The sequence below is a fragment of the Prionailurus viverrinus genome, chromosome A1 (assembly GCF_022837055.1).
Source record: "Prionailurus viverrinus isolate Anna chromosome A1, UM_Priviv_1.0, whole genome shotgun sequence".
Classification (NCBI taxonomy): domain Eukaryota; kingdom Metazoa; phylum Chordata; class Mammalia; order Carnivora; family Felidae; genus Prionailurus; species Prionailurus viverrinus.
Window position 1 is genome coordinate 211,854,765 of NC_062561.1, and position 27,798 is coordinate 211,882,562.

General features: G+C 36.6%; 1 protein-coding gene across 8 annotated transcripts in view; it reads left to right on the forward strand.

Moving 5' to 3' along the window:
* Nucleotides 1-27,798, forward strand: part of LMBRD2 (LMBR1 domain containing 2) — a 48,267-nt gene that overhangs the window by 14,054 nt on the left and 6,415 nt on the right. For 3 of the 8 annotated variants that reach the window (XR_007148811.1, XM_047842989.1, XM_047843140.1), the window contains exons 4-17: nucleotides 793-888; nucleotides 3,704-3,871; nucleotides 5,078-5,288; nucleotides 8,128-8,202; nucleotides 9,352-9,465; nucleotides 9,821-10,004; nucleotides 12,839-13,020; nucleotides 13,617-13,750; nucleotides 15,104-15,209; nucleotides 15,876-15,973; nucleotides 21,349-21,452; nucleotides 22,885-22,931; nucleotides 24,461-24,566; nucleotides 27,163-27,292. Coding sequence is in view for 5 of the 8 variants with exons in the window: in XM_047842989.1 (XP_047698945.1) it covers nucleotides 793-888; nucleotides 3,704-3,871; nucleotides 5,078-5,288; nucleotides 8,128-8,202; nucleotides 9,352-9,465; nucleotides 9,821-10,004; nucleotides 12,839-13,020; nucleotides 13,617-13,750; nucleotides 15,104-15,209; nucleotides 15,876-15,973; nucleotides 21,349-21,452; nucleotides 22,885-22,931; nucleotides 24,461-24,566; nucleotides 27,163-27,292 (1,755 nt within the window). In the remaining 3 variants the exon portion in view is untranslated. Of the gene's footprint in view, nucleotides 1-792; nucleotides 889-3,703; nucleotides 3,872-5,077; nucleotides 5,289-8,127; nucleotides 8,203-9,351; nucleotides 9,466-9,820; nucleotides 10,005-12,838; nucleotides 13,021-13,616; nucleotides 13,751-15,103; nucleotides 15,210-15,875; nucleotides 15,974-21,348; nucleotides 21,453-22,781; nucleotides 22,849-22,884; nucleotides 22,932-24,460; nucleotides 24,567-24,938; nucleotides 25,031-27,162; nucleotides 27,293-27,798 lie in introns of those variants that run through there. The other 5 variants (XM_047843065.1, XM_047843213.1, XR_007148851.1 and 2 more) reach the window with 4 other exon arrangements.

A 27,798-nucleotide genomic window follows, 5' to 3' on the forward strand; every position in this document is an offset into this window, starting at 1 on the left:
TAATAAATGTTGAGTATAGCTTCTACCAATGCTCTAAGTAGTGTTTGCATGCTTCTTTATGCAGCTTTTATTATTTTTTTAATCTAACCTGAATAAAGGTAAATTTAAAATGTAACTGTTACTCCCTTTAAAGCACATTAAAAATTGAATATGGATCAGCAGCAGTTGTGAATCGTTGGAAGCTCCTAGACTAAACAGTATCCTTATAGTCAGGGAAGACTATTAATGGAAGATACACATATGTTCAGAAAATTCAAACAGAATTATATACAGATACTGGCATCTCTGTCCATGGGATCTGTGCCACAGTGACTAATCAGTTAGGGCTCCAGTTACCAGGAGTTAATCACCTAATTTCTTTCACCTCCCTGTTCCCTCTCCCCAGAAAATAACCAATCCCACAAAATGGAGTGTGTATTTTAAAGACAGTTACCAGTTTTAAAGGCAGTCAAATCAGAGATTTAGTTTCATCACATATTCATTCACTTTTAAAGACTCACATTATCAGTCTATTAAGTGAACATTATGCCCTCTTTTACTCAAGGACTGAAAATACACTGAAAGTTGAAAATTTAAGTGGCATTCCTCTCTAGAACAAACTGTTTTGTTCCCTTTGTTTCTTTTTTTTTTTAGTTTGACGGTCTGCTTTGAATTTTAAGTTTTCTGTGAAGTTTTGGAAGCTAGAGTCGGTAATTTAATATCTGAATGTAAATGAACTTTTCCATGCACAAGTTAATTATATAACTTATTTAGTTATCATTTATTAATTGGCTATAAATTGTTGTTAAACAGCCAACATCCATGTTTCAAGCCATGGAGTTACATTCCTGATGGAATCATGCCAATTTTCTGGAGGGTAGTATATTGGACATCACAATTTTTAACATGGTAAGTGATAGTGAAGGATAAAAAGTTTTCAAATTTTGGCTGAAGTAAAAAGAAAAAGATTATACTTTCTCTGTGAACCTTCATTTTTAGGGTTTATTCAAGTGTTAATTTTTTTTTTTTCTTAAATCTGTATATTCTCCTTTCCTGCTCATTCACTTCTCTCCCATCTTAGAAGAAATGAAACGAAAAACCCCCAACAAACAAGAAATAGAATACAGAAACCAAAAATTTTCATTGTCACCATTCCCTTCTAGTTACTGCCTTCTCTCTTGACCTTCTTCCATTTAGTCTTCCTCCAGTCCCAGTTTTAAATGAAACTGCTCTTGCTAAGGTCATCATTGTCTCCTGGTTTTCTTTCTATCTGCTTAGCCCAACCTGCTGAATTTCCTTCATGGGTTCTATTTCTGTGGCCCATTTCCTGAATGTTGGCATTCCCTAGGGTCCCATCTTTGGTCATCTTGTTACTTGAGCCTCTCTGTATAGCTTTAATTGTAACCATAATCGGATGCATTCCAAATGTTTCTTTCTACCCACGGTAGCTTTGTCTTTCTGCTGGGTTCCAGATTCACATTATTCACTGCCTACTGAGCATTTTAGATATTCTGCAGGCAACTAAGCTCTAAAACTGAAGCTAGTGAATATTGCAAGAGAGAAATCACACGGCACAGTCAGGTAGTGCACCTGTAAATTTGTGTTCATCCGACTCATCCAGGCTCCCAGCATTGACAGACTTCTGTGTTTCTAGTCTGCTCGCTCTTTGTTCTCCACAGTGAATCCTTCTAATCACTACAGACCTCAAACCTCTACTATTCCCTTTGTGGCTCTTTCTCTCTCTTTTACATCCTAGAATCAGTCACCTTTTCTCCTTTCAGAGTACTTTACTTTCTACTTCACAGTGAAAATAGAAGTCCTCCCATGGTACTCTTTCAGCTTCCCACCAGCACACCTCCCTACCCGTCCTTTTCCCTTCCACTCAAAGAATGGAAGAGTCACTCTCAAAGTGATTACAAAGTGAAATCCCTCTTCCTGAAGTATGGACCCATCTCCTTCAGCTCTTGCTACCTATACTTTCAGCTTCCGGTTTCAACAAAGCATATACAATTCTCTCATCCTTTTAAAAAAAAGAAAAGAAAAAAAAGCCAGATCTCTCAAATGCAATCCTTTCCAACTTCCTAGCTTCTAACCTCATTGATCTATTCATCACGGCTTAATTTTGAGAGGGAGACTTTTTTTTTTTTTTTTGAGAGAGAGAGAGAGAGAGCGAGAGCGTGAGCAAGTGGGGGAGGGACCGAGAGAGAGACAGAGGATCCAAAGCAGGCTATGCCTTGACAGCAGAAAGCCTGACTTGAGGCTTGAACTCACGAACTGAGACATCATGACCTGAGCTGAAGTTGGGATGCTTAACTGACTGAGCCACCCAGGTGCCCCTCGGGGTAGGGGAGACTTTTTTATTGAAGTATAAATTAGTACAGAAAAGTGCACAAATTGTGTTCAGTTTGACTTTTTTCAAAGTGAGTACACCCATATAACCAGCACTCAGATGATATTATAGAATGTTAACAATGTTCATGCTAAGTCTAGAAGCTTCCCTCATGTCCCTCTCCCAGTCCTACCCTCCCCAAAGGTAGCCATGATTCTGACTTCCATCACTATAGATTAATTTTACCTGTTTTTGAACTTTATAAACATGGAATTAATATGGTATGTATTTTTCTGCACCTCTTTTTTTGCTCACATATTTGGAAAATTCATCTGCGTCTTATTGTACGTGTCAGTATTCTCTGCTTTGTCATTTATGTAAAATCTTCCATTATATGAATATACTGCAATTTATCCTACCCAGCCAAATTTCTTAAATGAATTGTCTACATTTACTTTTACTGTCTTCATTTCCTCATTGCTTACTCTTTCCTCACCCCATTGAACTCTATTTTCTAGCTCCACTTCTCCACTCACACAGACAGGTTCCTAATTTACTAGACAGCATTTGATTACTGTTTTCTCTCTCCACTTTGAAACGCTTTCTTCTGTTTTTTCCTCCGCGTGCTCCTTGGTTTTCTTCATATCTACTGATCTGTCTCAGTCTCCTTTACTGGCTCCTCCTGTTAGTTCTCTGCCTCTCCTTTAAAAGATGATCTTTCCCAGGGTCAGCCTTAGTTCTTTCCTTCTCATTCTACGTATTCACCCTTCCAAATCTCATCTACTGGTGTTATTTCAGAACCACTGATATGGTGATGACTCCTCGATCTGTATTTCTAATCCTCTCTCCCGAATTCTGAAGCTGGATAGCCAACTACTTCCAGTGCAGCTTCTTTGGGATGTGTCCTAAGTACCTCCGATCAGTGTATTCACAACCAGACTTCTCCCTTCCTGCTTCTCACCATATCACCACCCCTTACCCTCTCCCACATAGTCCCAGTTTTGTTTCCTTTCAGTCCATTCTTCCTGCTGAAGACTTACCAGTCTTTAGAAAACTTAAATTTGATCACATCTCCTTTCTGTTAAAGAAAAAGATTCCTCGTTGTCTGAATGCAGTCCAAAGTCTTCATAAAGGCGTTAAAGTCACTCGTGACACCGTTGTACTCGCTGTTGGTCATTGTGGCCTCTTTTGCTCCCAGAAATGTGCTTTGGTCTCCCCAAAATCTGATATTACAAAAATATTCAGTTATCTGTTATAGTTTGTTCAGTATTAATACTCAAAATCATATTTATGAAAAGAACTACACATTAAAATTGAGATTCACATCATTCTGGTATTTCGAGAATAAATAGGCATGTCAATTGTTTCTGTAATCATGTTTTTCCAACCGTCTAGGATTCTGTTACCTTTTATGCAGTCCTATGCAAGATCAGGAGGGTTTTCCATCACTGGGAAGATCAAAACTGCACTGATTGAGAATGCAATCTATTATGGCACCTATTTGCTGATTTTTGGAGCATTTTTAATATATGTAGCTGTAAACCCACATTTGCACTTAGAATGGTAAGAAAAGTTGTTTTCTTAATATTATTTTAATGTATGTTTGCATTTTTAAAAATTTACTTTTCTCTCATATGGACAGGTAAACAGACATTTCACTGAGAAACATACCAAGTTATGTGTCTAATAGATTCCCCAAAAAGAAATCTGAATAACGCATATTTCTAAGAAGAAAAAAATGGAACAACTATTAAATGTAGCTATTAGATGAAGGACTAATGATTTGTCTAATAGCTATGTGTTAGAAGTATTAACGCTTATGATTTTTTTGCAGTTTTTATTTTAATTCCAGTTAACATACAGTGTAATACTAGTTTCAGGTGTACAGTTTTGTACATGACAAAATAACTAGTTGTTTGTTTTTTTTTTAATGTTTATTTTTGAGAGAGAGCAAGAGTGCATGTGCAGGGGAAGGGGAGAGGGAGAGGGAGACAGGATCCTAAGTGGGTTCTGTGCTAACAGCAGACAGCCTGATGTGGGGCTCCAACTCATGAACCATGAGATCATGACCGGGCCGAAATCAGATGCTTAACTGATTGAGCCACCCAGGTGCCCCTTAGGTTTCTTTTTCTTTGGAGCTTGTTGAATATTTTTTCTTTTGTTCTGACTATACCTTGAGAGCATATTTCTCTTTGATGTTAGATTCAGACATTATAATAAAATTGAAATCTGTATTATACTTGTGATGTATATAATGTTATGTGAAGACATCTCAAAAATTTAGGAATAGAGTAGTAATGATAATTCTCACTGTTGCATTCCTGAGATTTGTGTAGGTGTGGCTCAACATAAAATTTTTTAGACTTTAAAATTTTTTTCAGGCTTCTCTTGGTTAATACTGAGTAAGAAAGCACCTAATGAAAAATATCTTTTTTGGGGGAAGAAATATATATAGTTTTCACCATGAACTATCCTAGATTCTAATTTTAACTATGATAGAAGCAGTGTTTCCTGTGTTAAAGTCTATTTCTGCAGTTAAGCTCTAACTTCCTTTTAAAACGCACAGATTATCTGCTGTTGTTAAAAAAGTAGCTGAGGATTGGAAGGTATACTTTTTTTCATGTAAAATCCTAGCCATCTTGTAGGGCTGTTTCCTGAAAAACCATTTAACACTAGTTAGTTTTATTTTATATTTTTGGAAAAAATATATATATAAAATTGTTGGAAAAATTTTTTCTCACAGCTCTGCTTCTGTTTTCTCTTTCTCAGGAACCAGCTTCAGACAATTGGAATAGCTGCAGCAAATACATGGGGCCTGTTTCTCCTCGTGTTGTTATTGGGATATGGTTTGGTAGAAATTCCTCGGTCGTACTGGAATGGAGCAAAAAGAGGTTATCTACTTATGAAGACATATTTTAAGGCAGCCAAACTGATGACAGAAAAAGCAGATGCAGAAGAGACTTTAGAAGATGTCATGGAGGTAATAAGCAAGTTTAAACTAACAGCCAGTCACTATTGGTTTGTTGCTGTTGTTGTTTGCACGTTAATGGGTTTCACACAGAAAATTTGGTGATGTGCGATCCTTCAGTATGTCCCATCCGGTAGGATGGCTTCCTGTTGGCCGTTCCAGCTTCATGAGGTGTCATCTCCACCTTCTAACCCACAGATTCAGCAACAATTATTCAACAGTGCAGGGTATGCTTGTCATCTTGGGGTAACCTTACAGAGCCCTTCTTTTACTCTTAAAAGTGTTGTGATTGAAAAATCTAATACTGGCTTTTTGGCATGTATTCCCTACAAAAAGTAAGAACTGCAGTAGAATATATTGATTGAAAATGTAGGAGTAAATTCACAGATAGTATTCTGTTACATTTCCTCAGGCATCTGCTGGCTATTATTACATGTTTCAAAAGAAGATAATGTATGTTTGATAATTTTTGTATTTATTTATGATATATTTGGAAGTTTATATTTGAAAATTCAGATTTTTGGAAAAAAACTTGAAAATTTGTATTTAGTAAGAAAATAATTTTTAAAAGATAATTTAAATTTGATACTGTTACCCTTTAAAGTTGGTACTAATTCAGTTGTTTCAGATTTAAGGAATATGGATTTTACCAGTTATTCAATATTCCTTCAAGAAATATAAATCCAGTTAATTATGCCAGATCTGGATTTTGCTAGGAGGAATTGTCAATGACTGAAGAAAGATAGATTTTGTTGTTGTTGTTGTTTGTTAAGTAGGAACTCTCTACTGAGGAATAGGATGTGGAAAACTAGGACTGGCATTGGTGCCGTCTTTGTTATTTTATTTTTATTTTATTTTATTTTATTTTATTTTATTTTATTTTATTTTATTTTATTTTATTTTATTTTTTTGAGAGAGAGCACACACGTGCAAGCAAGGGAGGGGCAGAGGGAGAGGGAGAGAAAGAATCTCACACAGGGCTTGATCTCAAAACCATGAGATCATGACCTAAGCCAAAGTCAAGAGTTGGATGCTTAACTGAGCCACCCTGGTGCCCCAAAAGTTACAAACTTTTGAAGGAGCCTTAGATTTATAACAGATATAGCAAATATCAGTAGTTAACTTGTTTCAGTACATATTTTTGTGTCACATGGCTGAAGAATTTAAAGGAAGAATACAATATTTTACATATAACATATAATCAGTATGGTTCATATTCAAAGTTGTGCTAACAAGTCAACAAATCTTTAAGGCAGTTTAGGAATAGAAAATTGTAATGTAATGATGATTCAAGCATCTTTTAAAAACCCAAGTCTTCTCTTGTCCCTGCTATATTTAGGTCACTTGCTGACCTCAAACAAACCGTTATAAAGGCCTTCTGGAGTGCTTTGCTTTTCTTTAGCCTGATCAAGTGCTGCTCAGGCAGCCGCTGACTGTCCTTTTCCCTGCGATCACATGTACTACTTTCAGTTCCTTGAAACTCCTTACGCACTTCTGCGTGGAGGCCTTTATAGTGGCTGTTCCGCTGTTTGGAGTATTCTCGCCCCTTCCTTTGGTTTGCTGACCTTACTCCTACTCAGGCTTTTATCTCAGCTTGAACAATCAGTTTATCAGAAAGCCTCTCACACTAGATTACACAGCAGTTTCCATACCATTTCTATTTGAATAATACCTGTTTTCCTCAGTAAGCTGAGCTGCTGACAAGAGCAATGTCTATTGGTACAGGTTATTCCTAAAGTCTGCATATTGTAAGTTTTGATGGTTATTGCTAAATTACTTTCCAAAAACTGTTCTCATTTTTAAAATTTGTAATTGTTTTTAGTGAGCTTGACTATTTCCAGACGTATATTGGCCAATTGTATTGCTTTTGTGTCTTCCCAATTTTCTCTTGATTTGTGAGAGCACATATATATTAGGGAAAATGATTTTTTTTGTCATATAAGATATAAATATATTTTCATAACTTTGTATGCCAGGTGGTTTCCTTACCTCTAGTTTTGTATTCCTTGGGGCCATTCTCTACTCTCCAATCAGAATATTCTTTTTATTGTCCTGGTCAGTTCTCTTGCCTCCCAGCCTTTGAACGTGCCATTTCTTCTGCCTAGAGCAGTGGTTCCAACTTTTTAAAAGTTTCATTAGTATAGAAATTATTGTTCTTCTTTGGGATCTGCTGGTTGTAAAGATTACCCTTCCTAACTAACCCCTTTATACTTTTCATATTCACTAAATGGGTTATTAAATTAGCTCATCACCAGCCTGTCATCTTTAAAGACCTGTAAAATCATGTCTCCCTACCACACCCTTCAGCATGGATCGTGGTGACTTTATGCTTAACACGGTGCTGGCATAGAGTGTGCTCTTTATAACGAATGTGGAATGAGTCAGTAGTTGTGACTGCTGTAGGGAACTCTCTCATTGGAAAGGAGCCGGTGCTTTGTGACGCTTGTTGCCTGTTGCTTCTTCCTCTGGTTTCTTCACTGTACTTTAGATAATGAGATAACTGAGCTTGCTGAGCAAGGTGGAAGAACACAGCATTGCAAAGTTTGTCTGATCTTTCATGACCTTTTTATAATGCTTATTCACCTTTGTGTACCAAGAGGCAAGTGATAAGAGAGTAAATCTTAAAAAATAGTAAAAATCATGAGGGTATAGATATTGCTCTTCTATAACTTTGTATTTTTACTTATGTTCTTAAGAACTTCTATTTGGTGAACAGAACTTCATGTATATGCTAAGTAACTTGGGTTGAAATTAAACTTATGAGAACACATACAGTACCTAGGGCAGTCTCATTTGAAATGTACGATGTATAGAAATGGAAATATTTTTATTCTTCTTACTTTTTTTATAGGAGGTTCGTAAAGTGAATGAAAGCATCAAGTATAACCACCCATTGAGAAAATGCGTTGACACGATACTTAAAAAGGTAATTTGTCATATTCTCATCTTTTTTCTTTTGAAATATAAATTTGTAGACTGTAACATTATAATAAAAGCATCAGAAAAGTGTGAGAACAGCCTGTGACTGTGGTCTTCCCATCTCCTTTCCATTTTCATGGAAATATTAACCATAAATTAGTAGTAATCCATACTTAGAATTTGTTCTTTTGTTAATACCAGTGTGACATTTAATTATTGGCAGTATTTGTCATTGAAATGTGGATGTAGAGGTTAAGTTATAGATAATGATTGCTGACACAGTGATGGAGATGGACCTTCATAGTTTCTAAGTGTCATTGAATGTGGTCACTAAAGGTGCACCTCCTGTACTAAACTAGAGCCTTAATAATCTCTTTCAATTGCTTCTACCATGTCATTTCATGATATATGAAATAAATTGTAAAATGAATGACCCTATGAGATATTTAACACAGATATTTAACAAGAAGCTATAAAATTAAGGTTTTGATGCATTGGTATTGAATTAGGGTATTCATATACTTCCAAAATGATTATTCTAAAAATGGACTTCTCAATAGTTGTCTTTGCAACCATAGAACCACTGAACTATTTCTTTTTCTATATTTTAAATCTGTTGTACTGATTATTAGCTAGTGTTCCCTTTGGCTAAGTTGATGGTAATGAGAATCAGTTCTCTAACCTTTTCTCTTTATATTGCTACCTTTTGAGACCTATTCAGGGAGGTTAAGTAACTTGCCCAAATTCAGGTAGGTAATAAATAAATAATAGGGCAGATGGCTCCAAATTACATGTTTGTTTTTCTCTACAACGCCTTTTAAAAATTCAACGTCTTGGGTTTGTTGCGATTCTTTTTTGTTTTTAGCTAGGAAAATAATTGACAGTTCCGTCAGGTTGCCTGCATAGCCTAATCCTCTCAAATACTAGTTGCTTCATGTAGGTAAGCTCTCAAGGTAAGAAGACACTTAATACATCTTCTAGAACATTTTTCAAGGAAATGTCAGCCACTAACAATCCAAATATCTAGAGATGCCAGTAAAGGAAGAAGATGTTTTTGAGAAAATTAGATATGCCCAAGAGTGGCAAATTTTTAAATAAAAATATAATTTTACTTTTTTGCACATGAGATTTAAAAATATCTACTTTTCCCTTTTAGTGCCCTACAGAGTATCAGGAAAAAATGGGTAGGAACATGGATGATTATGAAGATTTTGATGAAAAGCATAATACCTACCCAAGTGAAAAAAGTCTGGTAAAACTACATAAACAGGTGACTTTATTAATAATAGCTTTTTTACTTACTGATGATTTTAATTAGATTTATAATTGCTGCCCACAAAAAGCGATTTTCGAGTAAATGTGTATTTGAAGCTTTCTTTGATCCTTGTATCATTCTTTGAGGTGTTTTAACTTTGTGTTTCTCAACAGGGGTACTGTTGGCATTTGGGGAGGGAAAATTACTCACTAAGCCTAATTGTTAAATATGTCCTAGAATATTAACATTCTTGGCCCCAATCAGTAAATGCCACGTGCCATTAACACTTCCCCATCAAAACATGCTCTCTGGAGGGATGTATAGAAATGGATCAGAACATTGGCAGATATACCCAAATTCTCTTTTTTAGGTGATTTATTCAGTTCAGAGACACCGTCGAACTCAAGTACAATGGCAGATTCTTTTGGAACAAGCATTTTATCTCGAAGATGTAGCAAAAAATGAAACTAGTGCTACTCGTCAGTTTGTTCACACCTTTCAGTCACCAGAGCCAGAAAATAAATTTCTCCAATATTTTTATAATCCTACAGTTGGTATGTAATTTTACATAAATTTCAGAATTTAATGATGATAATTTTTCTAGAGAAAGAAAGTATATATTTTCCCCAGTGCAGAGTTGAATTGTATTTGTATTATTTGACATATACCATGTGGTAATATTATGTGTCTGATAAACTTCCCCCTCCAAAACTGTTTTACTTGTCATACAACATATAATCTATCAGTTTCCACTGTTACTTCACAGATAACCAAAATGCTATGCAAAAATATATGCAATACATCAAGTATATTATATATTCATAATATATACTTAAAATAATTAGAACTTTAAGCAGTTTTATATCACAAGCTTGGGTCTCTTCTTTAGTCTTGACATACTGCTAAAATATTCCCCTAAGAAGTCCTCTTTGATTATTTACATCTGTTAGTCTATTTATAAAACCTACATAAGTAGTCAGAATTATTTCATTCTCTTTAATGATTATTTATGATACTCTCTCAATGTCACCAAATTTAATACGAAGAACTTAATGAAAATATGGCAAGTGTCACAGTATTAAAGCTTCCATTTAGCTTATTTGTTTACATAAACAATTATGTTCATTTGATTCTTTTTGCCATGTTTGGTCTTGAGTATGAAGACATAATGGCCATAACATATGTTAGAAAACTACTTCAACAAAGATCTTTTCTAATTAAATGAAAGAAATACTTGTTTTCATTCATTCAACAAATACTTGAGACATATATGCTGTATGTTGTTGGGTGTTGGGTATATATCAATAAGTGTAATGACAAAAATTCCTGGCTTTATGGAGTGAGAAAGTAGACTATGTACACAGAAAGGTATAAAGAAGATACCAGAATGTAGACATCAGGTTAATGGAGGAACCCAGTGAGGAAGGAAGAAAAGCAGGATAGTGGGGTGTTTTGAGGAAAGGTGTGTGTAAAGTACATTTCCCAATAGGTTGACTTCAGAGAAGTGAGGTGGGGGTGGAAAAGAGAAAAAGGTAAAAAACAAACAAACAGACAAACAAAAGCCCAGTTGAATTTAAAAGAAATCTGGAGGAGAGCAATTAGAGGCAAGGAGAATACAAAACTCTCAAAAGTTTTCCTTATAAAATGGAGAGAAAAGAGGTAGCCTCCCTTCATTTTCCTCCCCAGTGAAGAGCATGGCTGGGGTGATGTTCATGAGTAGCAGAGATGAAATGGGAAATAGTGAACAATGTAGAGATTGCCCTTAGATTAGGAGGTAAGGCACAGGTGTACCTAAGCAGGTGAGAAGAGGTAGTGGCAGGAACTTGGGGAGGTTCCCTTCTGCCAGTTTCTCGGTGAAATGCTGAGAGTAAAGCATAGGGTAAGAGATTTGGGAGATCTGAAGAGAAGATCTGAAGAGAGAAGGTGCAAAATAGTTGCTTAGGAGTGAAGGCATGGGAGAAGATTGAATTATAGGAGGCCAGACAGGCAGTGCTCAGGATCCACCTGAAGTTGGTGATGAGGAATTTGGAATGAGACCAGTCAGCAAAGTTGGGTGCTTCACTCCTGAAGGGTACAGCTCCATGGGTGCAGGCTCAGAGTGGCCAGGGAGTTGGATCCTAACCAGGGTGTGGTCTTGCTTAGCAAGTACAGGGAAGCAAGAGAGAAAAGAAATTGGGATGCTGGAGCATAATTATCCTCAAAGACTACGGAATCTGAGCTGATAAAGGAAGCAGCAGGATACCAGGGTATTAAGTGGCAATATAAAGGTGGTACAATGAATGGATGGTTGGTCCAGATAGCGTCAGTCAGTGGAATTGGATATTAGGTGAAGGTATTGCTTGGAAACAGGGATGCTTTAATGAGGTTATAAGGAAGGAAGGGCAGTAAGAGGTTTAGGGATGACTGAGAATGAGTAGTTGAGGTGGAGTGGAGGATGAGATCACTGGAGGAAAGGAGGTCAAGGAAGTGAAAGACCCTAGGATATTGAAAAAAGGATCACTGGTGTGGACATTGAATTCATCAGGAATTGTGCTGAGAGTAGGGTTGAAAGAGTTAGAGTCTGAGCTAAGAGCTCGCTCAGCGCTTCAGTGAATGAAGTGAAAACGTAGCCTTTTCAATTTGGTGAGCTATCTTTTTTTTGTTGTTGTTAAAAAATGTCAGACTTAACCAAAAGTTAGCAGAATAGTACAAAGAATTTTTGTATATACTTCACTCAGATTCATTTACTTTATCTTTCTCTCTCTATATGTATTTTTCCTTAATCTTTTCAAAGTTGAATTCCAGACATGATGCCTCTTTGCTCCTAAATGTTTCAGTGTCTGTTTTCTAAAAATAAAGACATTTTCTTACTAACCAAATACAGTGACCAGATCAGGAAATGAACTTTGATACAGAGCTGTTTCTGTACACCTTACTCAGATTTTGCGAATTGTTCTAAAATATTCTTTGTAAAAAAAAAAAATCCCAGATCATGCATTGTATTCAGGTGTCCGTCTCCCTAGTTTCCATTCATCTGGAATAATTTCTCAGTCTCTATTTGTGTCTTCTGACATTGGTGTTTTTGGAGACTATAGGCCAGTTTTTTATTAGGTGTCCCTGGATTTGAGTCTGGTATTTTCTCATGTTGGATGCAAGGTTTGCATTTTTGGTGGGAATACTGCAGCAATGACATTGTGTTCTTAGTGCTTCATAGCAGGAGGCACATGATGTCAGTTTATCCTGTTATTGGTGATTATTTGGTGAACATGGTACCTGCCTGGTTCCTCTACTGTGATATTACTGTTTTCTTCTTTGCAGTTATGGATCCTGTATAGAGATATTTTGAAACAATATAAATATCTTATTCTTTTATGATTTTTCCTAATCATTTTTTTCTTTTATCTTCCAGAATGGTACTGGGAATGTCTTTTGAGACCGTGGTTTTATAGGATACTTGCTGTGGTTTTGTCCATCTTCTCTGTGATTGTTGTGTGGTCAGAATGCACATTCTTTAGCACTACACCTGTCTTATCCCTCTTCGCAGTCTTCATACAGCTGGCTGAGAAAACATACAATTATATTTATATAGAGGTCAGTTTATTTTACATCTGTCATAAACATACATCAGTTCATAGTCTAGTCATCAACTGTGTTTTTTCTTTATATAATCTAATAATAATGAAAGCAGTGAAGTTGCCCATAGTGTTATTCAGACTTTCAAAAATGAGCTTCATCCATTTATCAAACCATAAAAACTAAAAACTGTGTTTGAGGAGGGATGACAAGGTGCAAAATAGTGCAGAACTCTTTTATGAGAATACTTTGATCCTGTTGATGCCAGTGAAGCTGCATAATGTACAGTCTTCGCGGGAAGGGTAGCCAAGGGCACGGGAGAACGGGCTCACTTCAGGAGGTGGATTTGAAACTTATGGACAGGATATTGAACTGGTTAAGACATAGATTTTTTTCATAAATTCATTTTCTTAGGTGGTTAAAAAAAACCCTGTTACTGTGTTTAAACCAGTTACAGGTGTTTAAAACCTGAACTGTGTTCTAAAATTTTTAGAATGTCAATAAATGTTAGCTGGAGATAAAGGATAATGCTTGTGAGAGTGTATAAAGTGCCAAGGTCCGTTAGTCTTAAGTCTGTTAGTCTTAAACTGATTTTGTTTGTTTTCGTTTTTCAGATTGCTTGCTTCCTGAGTATCTTCTTTCTGAGTATCTGTGTTTATTCTACTGTGTTCAGGATTCGTGTCTTTAACTATTATTACTTGGCTTCACATCACCAGACTGATGCTTACAGCCTTCTCTTCAGTGGCATGTAAGTAGGAGTGTGTTTAGACACAAAGGAGTGACCCCACTGCATGTAGTCTATGGATGTCCCTTTTCTTATTGTTTCTGAGCATTCCACTAACACCTGCATTTATGTGAGCTCATTGATTACGTTTAAGCATTAGATGTTTGCTGACTGCTAGCTAAATCCTGCTTGAAGTTTAAGGTTATAATACAAAAGGTTTACTAGGTTAGGAACGAAAAGAAGGACAACCTGGACTTACAAGTTAGAGATTCAATAAATAGGTTGGTAAATACTAGGACCATTTGAGAGTTTAGAGGCTAAGTCAGACCTAGAGTGTTCGGTGATTCAGTGGCATCAAGCTGCATTGGGAAGGACTTAAAATGAACAGGAATATCCTTTGCTAAGAGAGTATTGCTAGTAATAGCTAGGTTGTGCTATTGTTTGTCCCTGTTGGTAAGTTGGTCATATTAGGTATTTATAAAATAGGCTGCACTTAGGCAGGTTCCCAGAGAAATCCATATCTGAAGCATCTTTAAGACTTTTTTCTTTAAATCTTTTTTCCCTGAAATAATTATAGAGTCACAGGAAGTTGCAAATACAGTACAAAGGGTCCTACTAACTAACCTTCACCCAGCTTCTCCGAATGGAGAAATTTTATATAGCTATTGTACAATATCCAAACCAGGAATTGTACATTGATATATTACTCTGAATTAGGTTACAGACCTTATTTAGTTCTTACCACTTTTTATCCTTCATTCATGTGCGTGTGTGTGTGTGTGTGTGTGTGTGTGTAGATTCACATAACCACCACCACAATCAAGATACAGAACTGTTCCATCATCACAAAATAACTCCCCATATTTCCTCTTTGTATTCACACCCTCCCTTCATTTTCCTCACCACCTGTTCTCCAACTCTATAGTTCTGTGAGGTTCTCTTTTTATCTGGACAAAACTGAGCTCTAACAGTTCTTTGTACCTGAACTTGTCAGAATGACCTACTTCAATACAACTTCAGCTCCTTTATGTACTGAGTACAGTTCCCCTCAAGGATATTGCTGTCCTGGTCATGTGGACATGGATTGCACAGATGGTAGATTTGAATAAAGTGCGTACGAAAATTCTTCAGGTACTGCACAAATCTTAGGATGAAACAGTGACAGACACAACCAAAGCAGGCAGCCTGAGGCTGGAGTTTTGCCCTGATGTTTTAGGGAGATGTGATTAATAGGATATTCAGAATGTCTCTCAAATAAGGGCAGTTTGCATTAAGAATTCAAGATACATGTAATACAAATAGATGAAAATAACAACATAATAAAATGTACTTTGCTGCTATATTTTTTCTTATTCTGTTTATATATGCTTATTGCAGGTTATTTTGCCGTTTGACTCCTCCTTTATGTCTTAATTTCTTGGGTTTGACCCATATGGATTCGTCCATCTCTCACCAGAATACTCAGCCAACTGCTTATACATCTGTAAGTATGGTCAGGAAACAGTTTTTTTAGATTTGTTGTCTCTACAAGATGTATTATTGTGGAATTTCTTTTAATGCCAGCAGAAATGTTCTATAGTGTTATTAGGATTTTTTAAAATATCGAACTTATTTTAAAGGTTGTATCTGACTGGGTAAAAATGATTTTGTTCTCTTTTATTGTAAAAAAAACACAAAATTTTTTGGTTCACATAGGTTGACCAGATGAGCAATATCAATAGACCTGATCTATAATATTAGCTTTCATATTTATAATCTTCATGTACATGATAATTTTTAGTAATATTTATAAAATATTAATTTTCTTTATGTGAAAACCTTAATAAATAAGCAAATTCGATATTAGTGACATATAACATTGTATGTAGTGTAAAGTGTACAATAGAATGATTCGATACGTGTAGATATTTTGAAATGATTGCCACAAAAAGTTAACACCCATCACCTCACATCGTTACAAGTTTTTTTTGTGATGAGAACTTAAAATCAGTCCATTTAGTGCTTTATTTCTACTTTTTGAAAAGTCCGAATTTGTTAATAAGACTGGTGATGAGTGAATTTTTTTAATGGTGGAAAGGAATGAAAAATACAGAATTGTACTAATTTAACTTACTTTTTTTTTTTTTTTTTTTTTTTTTTGCCTCTTTAGATTATGGGTTCCATGAAAGTTTTATCCTTTATTGCAGATGGATTCTACATATATTATCCTATGTTGGTGGTTATTCTCTGCATTGCTACTTACTTTAGGTAAGAAACTTAACATCAATTATTTTTCCTCTCATTCTTATTCAATCTGGATATCCTTTCTCCTTAAAGCCTTTTTAAATATTCAGTTGTTAGGTTTTGGTTGTTGTTTGTTTTATTGTGGCTTTGGGAGAGCGAGGGATAGCTTAAATGCTTTGCTTAAATGATCAAGTCAGGTTCTCCCTCTGAAGGGATTTTTAAGAAAAGAGAAGTAGAGTTATTCTTTTACAAGTTTTTAGATTACAAGATAATAAGATAGAATGTTAACTCTTAAGTTCTGGCCTTCAGCACTGACAGCTAGCGTAGCTCATAAAATACCCCCCCAGGCCCATCTTTTATCCAGTAACATAAATGAATCTGAGGGTGGGGCACCTGGGTAGCTCAGTCAGTTAAACAACTGACTCTTGATTTCAGCTCAGGTCTGATCTCATGGTCAGAACAGTGTGGAGCCTGCTTGGGATTCTGTCTCTCCCTGTCTCTCTGCTTCTCCCTGGCTCTCAGACGTACTCGCTCTCAAAATAAATAAACAAACTTGAAAAAAAAAATGAGTCTTAAGGCTTTCCCCACAATCATTGCCAGGTTTCTAGATGCCTCAGACCTTAGCCAGCACAAAGCATCAGGTGAGGAGCAACTGTAATCAGGCAGTACATACATGTGAGGTTGGACAGGAAAGGACACAGGGTATGTTTTTTTATAGGATTAGAAAGATGCTTGATTCTTGGCAAGGGTGTGACTCACAAGGAGGTAAAGACAGATCTACTTGGCTTCTAGCACCCTGTCTCCCCTACTTCCACGTCAGGTACCCTCATCCTGTACTGTGTCTGCCCTCTTCTGCTGATTGCTTAAGTGCTCTGTGACAAGCCAAAAATACCACTTTAAAAAAAAAAATTGATGTTAATCACTTCGCTTTTCTGATGAAAATGTTTTATCCAACCACTTTTCATTTAAAACTTCCAATACCATTAGGGGCGCCTGGGTGGCTCAGTCTGTTGAGCGTCCAACTTCAGCTCAGGTCATGATCTCGTGGTCCGTGAGTTCGAGCCCTGCATCAGGCTCTGTGCTGACAGCTCGGAGCCTGGAGCCTGTTTCGTATTCTGTGTCTCCCTCTTTCTCTCTCCTTCCCCGCTCATGCTCTGTCTCTCTCTTCTCAAAAATAAATAAACGTTAAAAAAAAAATTAAAAAAAAAAAACTTCCAATACCATTAGATAGTTATTACAGATAATGTATATGTACTCATTAAGAAGTTAAGTAAACAAATATCGTTTGAAATAAATTCTCTATTGGATGTTTTAAAACGTTTATAGGGGTGCCTGAGTGGCTCAGTCGGTTGAACGTCTGTGCTCAGGTCATGATCTTACAGTCCGTGAGTTGGAGCCCCGCATTGGGCTGTTGCTGTCAGCCTGTCAGTGCAGAGCCCGCTTCGGATCTCCTGTTCCCCTGTCTCTGTATAGTGTCTTCCTTTACTACATCATTTTCACAGTATAAACAAACCTATTGTCTTTTTTACCTTATAGAAAAAAAACTTGAAAATCAGACTTATTAGCAGTTCATATTAACAGTTTTATTTGAAAATATAATCTCTTATTTTACCTATGAGAAGGCAAAATATAAATGTTTTAATTTTTTAAAACATTTTTCTTTATTTTTGAGAGAGAGATTGAGACAGAGCGCGAGCTGGGGAGGGGCAGAGAGCAAGGGAGACACAGAATCTGTAGCAGGCTCCAGGCTTTGAGCTGTTAGCACAGAGCCCGATGCAGACCTCAAACCCTGAACCGTGAGATCATGACCTGAGCTTTTACTTAAACTGCGTTCGCTAGGACTAATACAAATGGTATTGCTTTTTATTTCAAGCTTTTATTTAAATTCTGTTTAACGTAGGTGCGCCTGTGTGGCTCAGTCCGTTAAGCGTCCGACCTCATCTTAGGTCATGATCTCACGGTTCACGACTTTGAGCCCCGCATCAGGCTCTCTGCTGACTGCTCGGAGCCTAGAGCCTGCTTTGATTCTGTGTCTGCCTCTCTCTCTGCCCCTACCCTGCTCGTGCTGTCCCTCTCTCTTTCTCGCTTTCTCTCTCTCAAAAATAAATAAAAATTTAAAAAAAATTAAAACATTTATATTTTGCCTTCTCATAGGTAAAATAAAGGATTATATTTTCAAATAAAACTTTTATTTATGAGCTATTATGAACTAATAATACGTCTGATTTTCAAGTTTTTTTCTGTAAAGTAAAAAAGACAATAGTTTTGTTTATACCATGAAAATGACCTAGTAAAGGAAGACACTATACTTTGCATGTCCAAAACTTAGTTTTGATTATATGTTTATTCATTTTAAAAGTTTATAAAACTGGGGCATCTGCGTGGCTCAGTCAGTTGGGCATCCTGTTCTTGATCTTGGCTCAGGTCATCATCCCAGGGCCACGGGATTGAGCTCTGTGTCGGGCTCTGTACTGTGTGGAGCCTGCTTAGGATTCTCTCTCTCTCTCTTCCTCTGCCCCACTCCCCCACTCACACTCTATCTCTAAAATAAAAAAATAAAAATAAATTTAAAAAAATTTTTTAAGTTTATAAAACTATTAATGAAACATTAAGAGCTTGTGATGTGTGAATTATGTTTTCACACGTTAGTAGTTTTGTTGGCAAGATTAGCATCTCTTCCTACCTTATTAGATTGTTATGTGGATCAGGTAATAGATGGGTAGACTAACTAATGGTTTATCAACTATAAAATCTTAAATATAAAGAATTATGTCTAAAAGAAAATTTGTTAAAATTGAAAATAATCCATTAAAGGTATTGTTTTAGAATTAGGATAAACTTTGATTTACAATTTGTCTTTTATTATTTTATTTTATTTTATTTTATTTTATTTTATTTTATTTTATTTATTTTTTAACAAGTTGAGTTTTTATTTTAGTTCAAAGTCACAATTTGTCTTTTAGGAAAAGGGCAGATTTCTTGAATTTTCAAATTACCTTTCAAAATAGATATTCTGTTATAGAAACATATGAAGCAATGCCTTACTGATGTTTTAATGGTAACTTTCTTCCTAGTTCTGTTTTCATTGGAATGCTGCCATAATTAGTCTAATTTCCGTATTACTAACAACACAGTCATGCCCAGAGTTCATATTCAGACTTAACTACCTAGAGAACATAAGGCTGTTTCCTGATACTTTAGGAAAAACTATGACCTTCTCAGAGACCATGATCTAGTTTGGGGCTTCTCATACTAGGGTGTCATATTCCTACAAGGCTATGAAGATAGTAAAGGAATATTTAAAGTCACAGAATTAGCAGGGCGCCTGGGTGGCTCAGTCAGTTAAGCGTCCAACTTCAGCTCAGGTCATGATCTCACACTCCGTGAGTGAGTTCGAGCCCCATGTTGGGCTCTGTGCTGACAGCTCTGAGCCTGGAGCCTGCTTCGTATTCTGTGTCTCCCTCTCTCTCTGCCCCTCCCCTGCTCATGCTCTGTCTCTCTCTGTCTCAAAAATAAATAAAAACATTAAAAAAAAAAAATTAAAGTCACAGAATTAGCATGACCGTCTACCCAACACCCCAATTTTGCTCAGTGATAAGTTATATAAAACATTCTTTATATATTAAAGCAAGCAGGCATTATGAATTCATCAGGGTGTTACACATTGGTAATATAAAATGGAAGACCTTCACTTTCGTGTAACTGCTCCACTGTTTTCCTCTCCTCCCAGTGCATGCACCTGTGTGCACACACACGCTTATTCCCTCCTTTTTTTCTCTCCCTCCTTGCTCCATGTGTGTGTTCAGGCTTCTGTCAGTAGAAGTACATCAGTAAAAAAGTTTGAGGGGCGCCTGGGTGGCTCAGTCGGTTGAGCGTCCGACTTCGGCTCAGGTCACGATCTCACGGTTCGTGAGTTCGAGCCCCGCGTCAGGCTCTGGGCTGATGGCTCAGAGCCTGGAGCCTGCTTCCAATTCTGTGTCTCCCTCTCTCTCTGCCCCTCCCCCATTCATGCTCTGTCTCTCTCTGTCTCAAAAATAAATAAACATTAAAAATTTAAAAAAAAAAAAAAAAAAAAAGTTTGAAAACTAAGGTAATAAAAAGAGCTTAGTCTTTGTTTTGTCTTGGATTTAAATCCCAGCTCTAAAGTTTATTCAGTGATCATTAGCAAAGTATTTAACCCTGTGGGCCTCTGTTTCCTTATCTGTAAAATGATATCTATCTCTTAGAATTACAGTGAATAAGAGAGTATCTGTAAATTGGCTGATGTATAATGGGATCTTAAGTATTAATCCTGCTTGTCTATCCATTGCTTCTTTCCTTGTGTGTCATATTTTCAGAGTATTCTTGTCCTGCACAGCAATGAGGTTTAAAGTAAATAACCAAATAAGATAAGATAATAGCCCCCAGGTAAGACATAGTAATCAATTCTGAGTTTATAATAAAAGCTATTTAAATAGAATTGACTAGCTCTCAGGTTAAAAAAAATGAACATGAATATCAACTTGCATAGTTAAGATGTTCTAAACCAGGATATTTTACACTTGGAGATACAGATTGTGCGTATTTTCAACACTAAAATTGTTGTTTGAATATAAGAAAAGAGGGGCACCTGGGTAGCTCATTTGTTTAAGCGTCCAATTTTGGCTCAGGTCATGATCTCACGGTCCGTAGTTCGAGCCCCGCCGTCAGGCTCTGTGCTGACAGCTCGGAACTTGGAGCCTGCTTTGGATTCTGTCTCCCTCTCTCTCTGTGCCTCCCCCACTCACACTCTGTCTCTGTCTCAAAAAATGAATAAATGTTAAAAAAATTTTTTTAATATAAGAAAAGAATGAATTGTATTTGTGTTATAGCGATTGCATTGGTTTTTTTTGTTTGTTTGTTTGTTTGTTTGTTTTTGAATCCCTGTATGATTTCTGAAGGTATTCTAATGGCCCGATTTAATTTGTTTTTGTAAGGAATCTGGGTATGGTACATACCCTGTCAGTGGAATACTGGGTATATAAGCTCCTTAGAGAAATAAGTCCTTCTTCAAGAAAGACAGATGTTGGGGCGCCTGGGTGGCTCAATCAGTTAAGTGTCTGACTTCTGCTCAGATCATGATCTTGTGGCTCGTGGGTTCAAGCCCCATGTTGGGCACTGTGCTGACAGCTCAGAGCCTGGAGCCTGTTTTGGATTCTGTGTCTGCCTCTCTCTCTGCCTCTCCCCTGTTTGTGCTCTGTCTCTCTCTCTTTCAGAAAGGAATAAATATTAAAAAAAAAAATGAAAAATTTAATTACGTAACTTGCCATGATAACTAACAATAAAACGTAGGCTTCTTTCGGGCAACGATGTTAAAGAACAGTTTATCTAAACATTTACAATGAGAAATAATACTTGTCTTTTTTAAAATCTTTTATTAGTTTGGGAACGCGTTGTTTGAATCTGCTTGGTTTCCAGCAGTTCATGGGAGATAATGACATGACATCAGACTTGGTTGATGAAGGAAAAGAATTAATCAGACGAGGTAAGATTTGTCTTTTAAAATAAATGAATGAGGGGCGCCTGGGTGGCGCAGTCGGTTAAGCGTCCGACTTCAGCAGGTCACGATCTCGCGGTCCGTGAGTTCGAGCCCCGCGTCGGGCTCTGGGCTGATGGCTCAGAGCCTGGAGCCTGTTTCTGATTCTGTGTCTCCCTCTCTCTCTGCCCCTCCCCCGTTCATGCTCTGTCTCTCTCTGTCCCAAAAATAAAATAAAATGTTGAAAAAAAAAATTTAAATAAATAAATAAATAAATAAATAAATAAATGAAAGTACTAAGACTCAAAATATTAAAAATTCAAATTGTATAATTTATCATTATTATTCTATCTTAAGAAATTAATATTTTTAACTAAAAATCTATGTACAGGCTTCATAGCAAAAATAATTTGAAAACAAATGGTTTCATCTGACTTTAAGAAATATTGTAGCAGAAATCATTAGTATGTCTTCAGCTAAATAATGCTCTTGGATGGTGTGGAGTCATTTTCATGTTTGTCTGGAAACAGATTTGCCAAGTTCAGTACAACTGTAAAATTCATGAGTTGAAAGAATCATCGGTTTAATACTACAGAGGAAATCATTCAAGCCAAGGCTGGTTTTTAGAATGTGATAATTGTTAACAACCTGTTAGAATGTGTGGCATTCTACTAGAATCTAATTCTAACACTGAATGTATCAAATTTCCTGATGTTTAAGTGATGGTAGGGAAAAAAGAAAACAGAACTTGAGTGTCGGGACATGGATTCCTAGACATTCTCCCTATGTGTGTCTGGAGTTTTTATGTGATCATTAGTTAAGTGTAAGCCAAAATGTGTTGTAGCTCCAATAGAAGTTGTTGTAGCCTTCACATTCTCTCCTAGGAAGGTGGGGTCTAGTTGATGTGATGGTTCTGCTTTTTGCATTAATTAGACTTCATCTGGAGTATCATACTCAGTCCTGGGTAAGATTTCAAGAGTAGGACTAACAAGTTAGAAGGTATTTAGAAAAGGACAGCCAGAATTATGTACAGCACATCTTATAAAACACACACACACACACACACGCACGCATGCACAAAACACTGAGTATATAGCCTGAAGAGAATAAAGGAAAGGACTTTTATGCAGAAAGAAGTATCAACTTAATTTAGAAGATAAGGCAAAGAAAAGAGAAGTTACAAACAAATTTCAAATGAAGAAGAACTTTTTCCTCACTAAAACTGTTCAGACAAAGCCTAAAGGTCATCTCCAACAAAAATACAGAAGGGATTCTCTGTGGACTTAGGTGGCCTCTAAGGTCCTTTCCAACAATAACCTATTACTTTTGACTTTGTAGTAATTTAAAGGAAATTGGTCATAGCCTGATACCTTTACTTCAGTTACTCTACGTCTAATTAAACCATGTTATACCAAATTTGAGACCGCTTTTCTGTCTCTAGAGAAGAGAAAAAGGCAAAGGCAAGAAGAAGGTGAAAATCGAAGAAGAGTAAGTATAGTACTTAATTTGCCGTGACTAAAGACTAATGTGAAGTATCATGAGAATTTTACTGATTTAGAATTGGCTAAAGTCTAAAGAACAGTGGGAAAATGATGTAGGGCACATTGTTTTAAAAAGTTAATTTTATACTTTGAGATGTATATGCTAACTGTCTTGTCAGACCTGTTTTAAAAGTTATTAGTATTAAATTATTTCATGTCCAGTGTCTAGCAGTTTCTTGCCTAAAGGTGCTCAGGAAATACTTATTGAATGAATTAATAAATTCATGCAGTCTTGCTATTAAAGTCCTTTTGATTGCTTTAAAGTTGTTATACTTTTTTGGTAATATGACATTAATTTTGTTCCTCTTCAATTTTTCTTCACTTTTCTGTTTGCTGAGGCAAATTAATCTCCTCATAGAGTGTGAAAGGGCATAAAATTAGAAAAATCAAAGTCACAGTTACCACAAAATTTACAACACCTTGGTGTTATCTATACTGGAGAAGTGAAGACTCAAAGGAGGAGACTTGATGGTTGTCTTCATAGTGTGTGTTGTATGAAAGGAAACTTGTTTATTTCAGAAGACATAATTAGGAACAGAGAGGGGAAGTTACTGGAGACAGATTTCACCTCTCAATGAAAATTTCTAACTTCCACAGTTTATCAAAATTATGATGGACCGCTCACACATAGAAACGTTCATGTCATTGAGGCCCCTGGGTGGCTCAGTCAGTTAAGCGTCCAACTCTTGACTCTTGATTTCAGCTCAGGTCATGATCTCACAGTCATGAGATCAAGCCCCCGTGTCGAGTCCTGCACTGGAGAATGAGATTAAGATTCTCTCTCCCTCTGTTCCTCCCCCGCTTGTGCAAGAGCATGTGCACTTTCTCTCTAAAAGAAATAAATTTTCATGTCGTCTAATAAGAGAGCCCATGGCATGGCTATTTTAGAATGAAACTGCACTGCAGTTGAATTAGGTGACCTCTAATGTTCCTTTCAGTTGTAATAATTTATTGAGTAGTATCTCCCTTAATATGGTTTGACTGCAGTTATCTAATCATCTTGTACACAACTCTGATTTTGCTATCCAGAGTGACTTTTCAGGTCTTTGGTAGTTGTAGTTTATTCATATGGGAGAAAATTTTGTTAACATCTCATGAATTATTATGAGTTCTTATAACTTTTATATGGTCAAGGTAAGCTTACTGTAGCTATAATGTTTTGACATTTTAGAGGAATTGAAAAGGTTAATGTTTTGACATTAGATAGAAGAATTGAAATGGTTAATTATAGCTAGCAAATATGTCTGTAAATATTCATTTGTAAAACTTTGGAGACTGTATTAAAATCATGTAGTGACAAGAAAAATTATTTTTGAAAATTTTAATGGCACTAAGCTAATCATATTGATTATCTGGTGAATTTCTGATGAGAATAACTGAATTTTATTAGTCTGCATATGTAATCTGTTGATACCAATGAATTATTTTCTGCCTGTGAGTTCTTTTGTTATATATTTATTTGTGTTTCTGTCCTAGGAATGGAAAGAACGTTATGGACACAATAGAGAAGACTCCACTAGAAACAGAAATGTTCATGTTGACCCGAAAGAATCAAACCTCTCAGATATTAGTACCAACCGATGTAAGTAGTTTATTTTCCTGTTCTCTTAGAAATTGTTTTATTATGCTTGCTTGCATGGAGACTGAGAATTAGGGTATCCATTCAAAAATGTCTTTATAGAACTATAAATGTGGTTCTGTAGTTCTTTCCTTTCTCATCCCTCAGTGTATAGAAGGAAGGGAAACCCAAATATGCATTCTGGGAGGAGAAGGAGAAATTGGGAGAGCGAATGAAGAGTTGTAATCAGTACTTACCCAGGCATGTTGTAGGCAGATGCTGATTTCTACTATTTACCTCGATGTTGTTCTTTACTTTTCTATTAGTAGATGTAGGCAATTCAGTCATTTTATAACAGTTTCCTAACTGACCCATATATGTCACGTACTTTCCTAGATACACAGTGACATGGAGAAGATAAATTTCCCGTCCTTGGGTTTGCTAATTAATTTAGTGACGGACTGATACCAAGCAGAAGACATTTGCCGGTGGGTTGAGATAGGAAACCTCCTCACATCCTCGACCCTGCCATCTGCCCTGGGAAGGTGGCAGGAAACCTGTTTTTGCCCAGGACTGTGACCTGAGTAGATGGCAGAGGATGCTTGTCTTTGGGGGAGACGCAGAAACGCTGAGAGAGTAGAGGGGTACACACCTGATGCCGAGGGAACTCAACTCAGGGGATGGAAAAAGAGATCTTTACTGCAAAAGGATTTCTGTGATAAAGAAATATTCACTGGGTATTTGGGAATGAACAGTACTTAGCCAGATTAATGTGCTTTAGGCAGAAGGGCGAATGAGTGACTTGTGAGAATCTTGGGGGAATAATGCAAGTTTGTTTCTGTGACAAGAACCTGAAGTATGAGGCCCCTGATAAGGGGAGGCTACAGAGATAGTTGGGAAGCAGGTATTACCGTGCCCAGAAGTTTAGATTTTATCCCAAAGGTAAGATTTCAATCAGGAAAGGAGCATGCTCAGATTTTTGGTTTAGAAGATAAATTTGATAGCACCATATACAGCATGATTTCCAGGGAAGTGAGACACAGAAACCTGTTTAATTTGTTTTGGTAATGCGATCAAGACATGATGAGGGCCTAAAATAAGCAGTGACCTTGGAGATGAGGAAGAAAGGATGTGTTTGAATGAGATTTAGGGTAGAAGAAATGGGAGGGGCGCATGGGTGGCTCAGTAGGTTAAGGGTCCAACTCTTGCTTTCTACTTAGGTCATAATCTCGAGTTTTCATGAGGTCGAGCCCCACATCGAGCTCTGCACTGACAGCACAGAGCCTGTTTGTAATTCTCTCTCTCCTTCTCTCTCTGCCCCTCCCCTACTCACGCTGTCTCTCTCAAAATAAATAAACTTCAGAAAAGAGAAGAAGAAATAGAGGGCTAAAGTTTTAGTTAAAGCTAGGAAATAGAGGGTTCCTGGATAGTTCAATAAGTTGAATGTCTGACTCTTGATATCGGCTCAGGTCATGATCTCGTGGTCATTGGATCGAGCTGAGCCTGCTTGAGATTCTCTCTCCTTCTGCCCCTCTACCCTCATGTGGTCTCTCTCTCTCAAAAATTAAAAAATAAAAAGCTAGGTAATAGAGGGAGAATTCTAGAAAGATTTGGAAGCTTGTTTACCACAGAGTAGGGCAGTGGAAAGATGTGAGAGTGTGGGAGGACGGTCAAGAGAAGAGGAAATACAGTGCTTTAGGGTGATGACTTAGAACTTGGAATATGGGAGGCAACCAATATGTGCTAAGTGAATGAGAGAAAAGATGAAGGGCAGAGTCCAGGATGACAAAAGTGTAAGATATGATAGAATTGGCTTACTTTAAATTTTCAAAAAGAGCTATGTCGTAAAGTTCTTTTGAAGCTATTGGACTGCTCGAAACAACATTGTGAAAGTTTAGGTTGTTTATGAAGAAAATCTGCCTCGTCCACATAGAGAAGGGAGAGTTAGTTCTCTAGATCTGTGCTGACCAAGCTGGTAATCATTAGCCACATGAGGCTGTTGAGCATTTGCAATGTGGCTGGCGTCCCATGTTAAAATGATAATATATTGGATGTATTGAATTGAACATATTAAAATTAATTTCATCTGTTTCTCTTTACTTTTTTAATGTAGCTATTAGAAAATTTCAAGGTAAATATGGGGCTTGCATTTTATTTCTGTTGGACATTGCTGCCCTAAACTCTTATCTAATGGGAGAAAGACTCAGGCCTTTCTTGAAGAGCTTAAGTTGAATACACTTTAAAGAAAATTCTAGTCAAAAACTGAGATACTGCAAGCCTGGATTCACTGTGAAACCAATGGAAACTTGATAATGAACAGTTTCACTGTTTTGATACCATAGTTAAATGTTAATTTTGATTCATTTTAATTGAGTCTTTGCACTGTACCTGCTTCTGAGCTTAGATTAGGTATAAAGGATAACTTTTCCTTGTTATTTTCTGTCATACTATTTATCATTTTAATTTGATTTTTAAGGAATCAAGTAGTTATCTTTCCTTACTGTTGTCTTCACAATCAAAATTCACGTCCTTTATAATCTTGACTATTTTGGGGGAGTCCATAGACTGTGACCCATAAAGACCATAGAAAAGTAGACATAATTTTTTTCTTTTTTTACAGCAGCATCCAAATATACCAGGGCTAATAACAGGACGGAAAGGGACCGAATAGAGCTCCTCCAAGATGTAGAACCTTTGGATTTTAATGCAGAAACATTCACTGATGATCCTCTTGAATCTGAACCAGGAAGGTAAGCTTTAGCTGTGTCATTTTGGCTCCAGTATTCTGAAATTTTAATAACATACAATTTGATGAGATAAGCATAAGGAAAATATTCTTTACTGCTAATAAAAACCATATTAATCAACTTTTGGTACCTTTTTATACCTTCTAATGCTTTTATATTTTAAAAATTATAGCATCCAGTGATGGTAGTTGAAATTGCTATCTCCATAAACTACTAGTGATATTATAAACAAGAAAGAATTAAAATTGGTAGAATCTGTGCAATTTATCATATTTAGCAATAGCTACATAGCTATGACTGGGTGTCAGACACTATCCTAAGCACATTAACCATAATACTGCATTTTATGATTGTAAATCCAATTGGATTTGAATCCAGAGAGGCTTAGTAACTCAACCAGAGTCACACAGCTTGCAAGTGGCAAAGTTGGGTGTTCAAATCCCAGGACTCTGGCTGTAGAATCTGTGCTTTTAGCCACTATGCTCTGTGAAAATGATTAAACAAAAGCA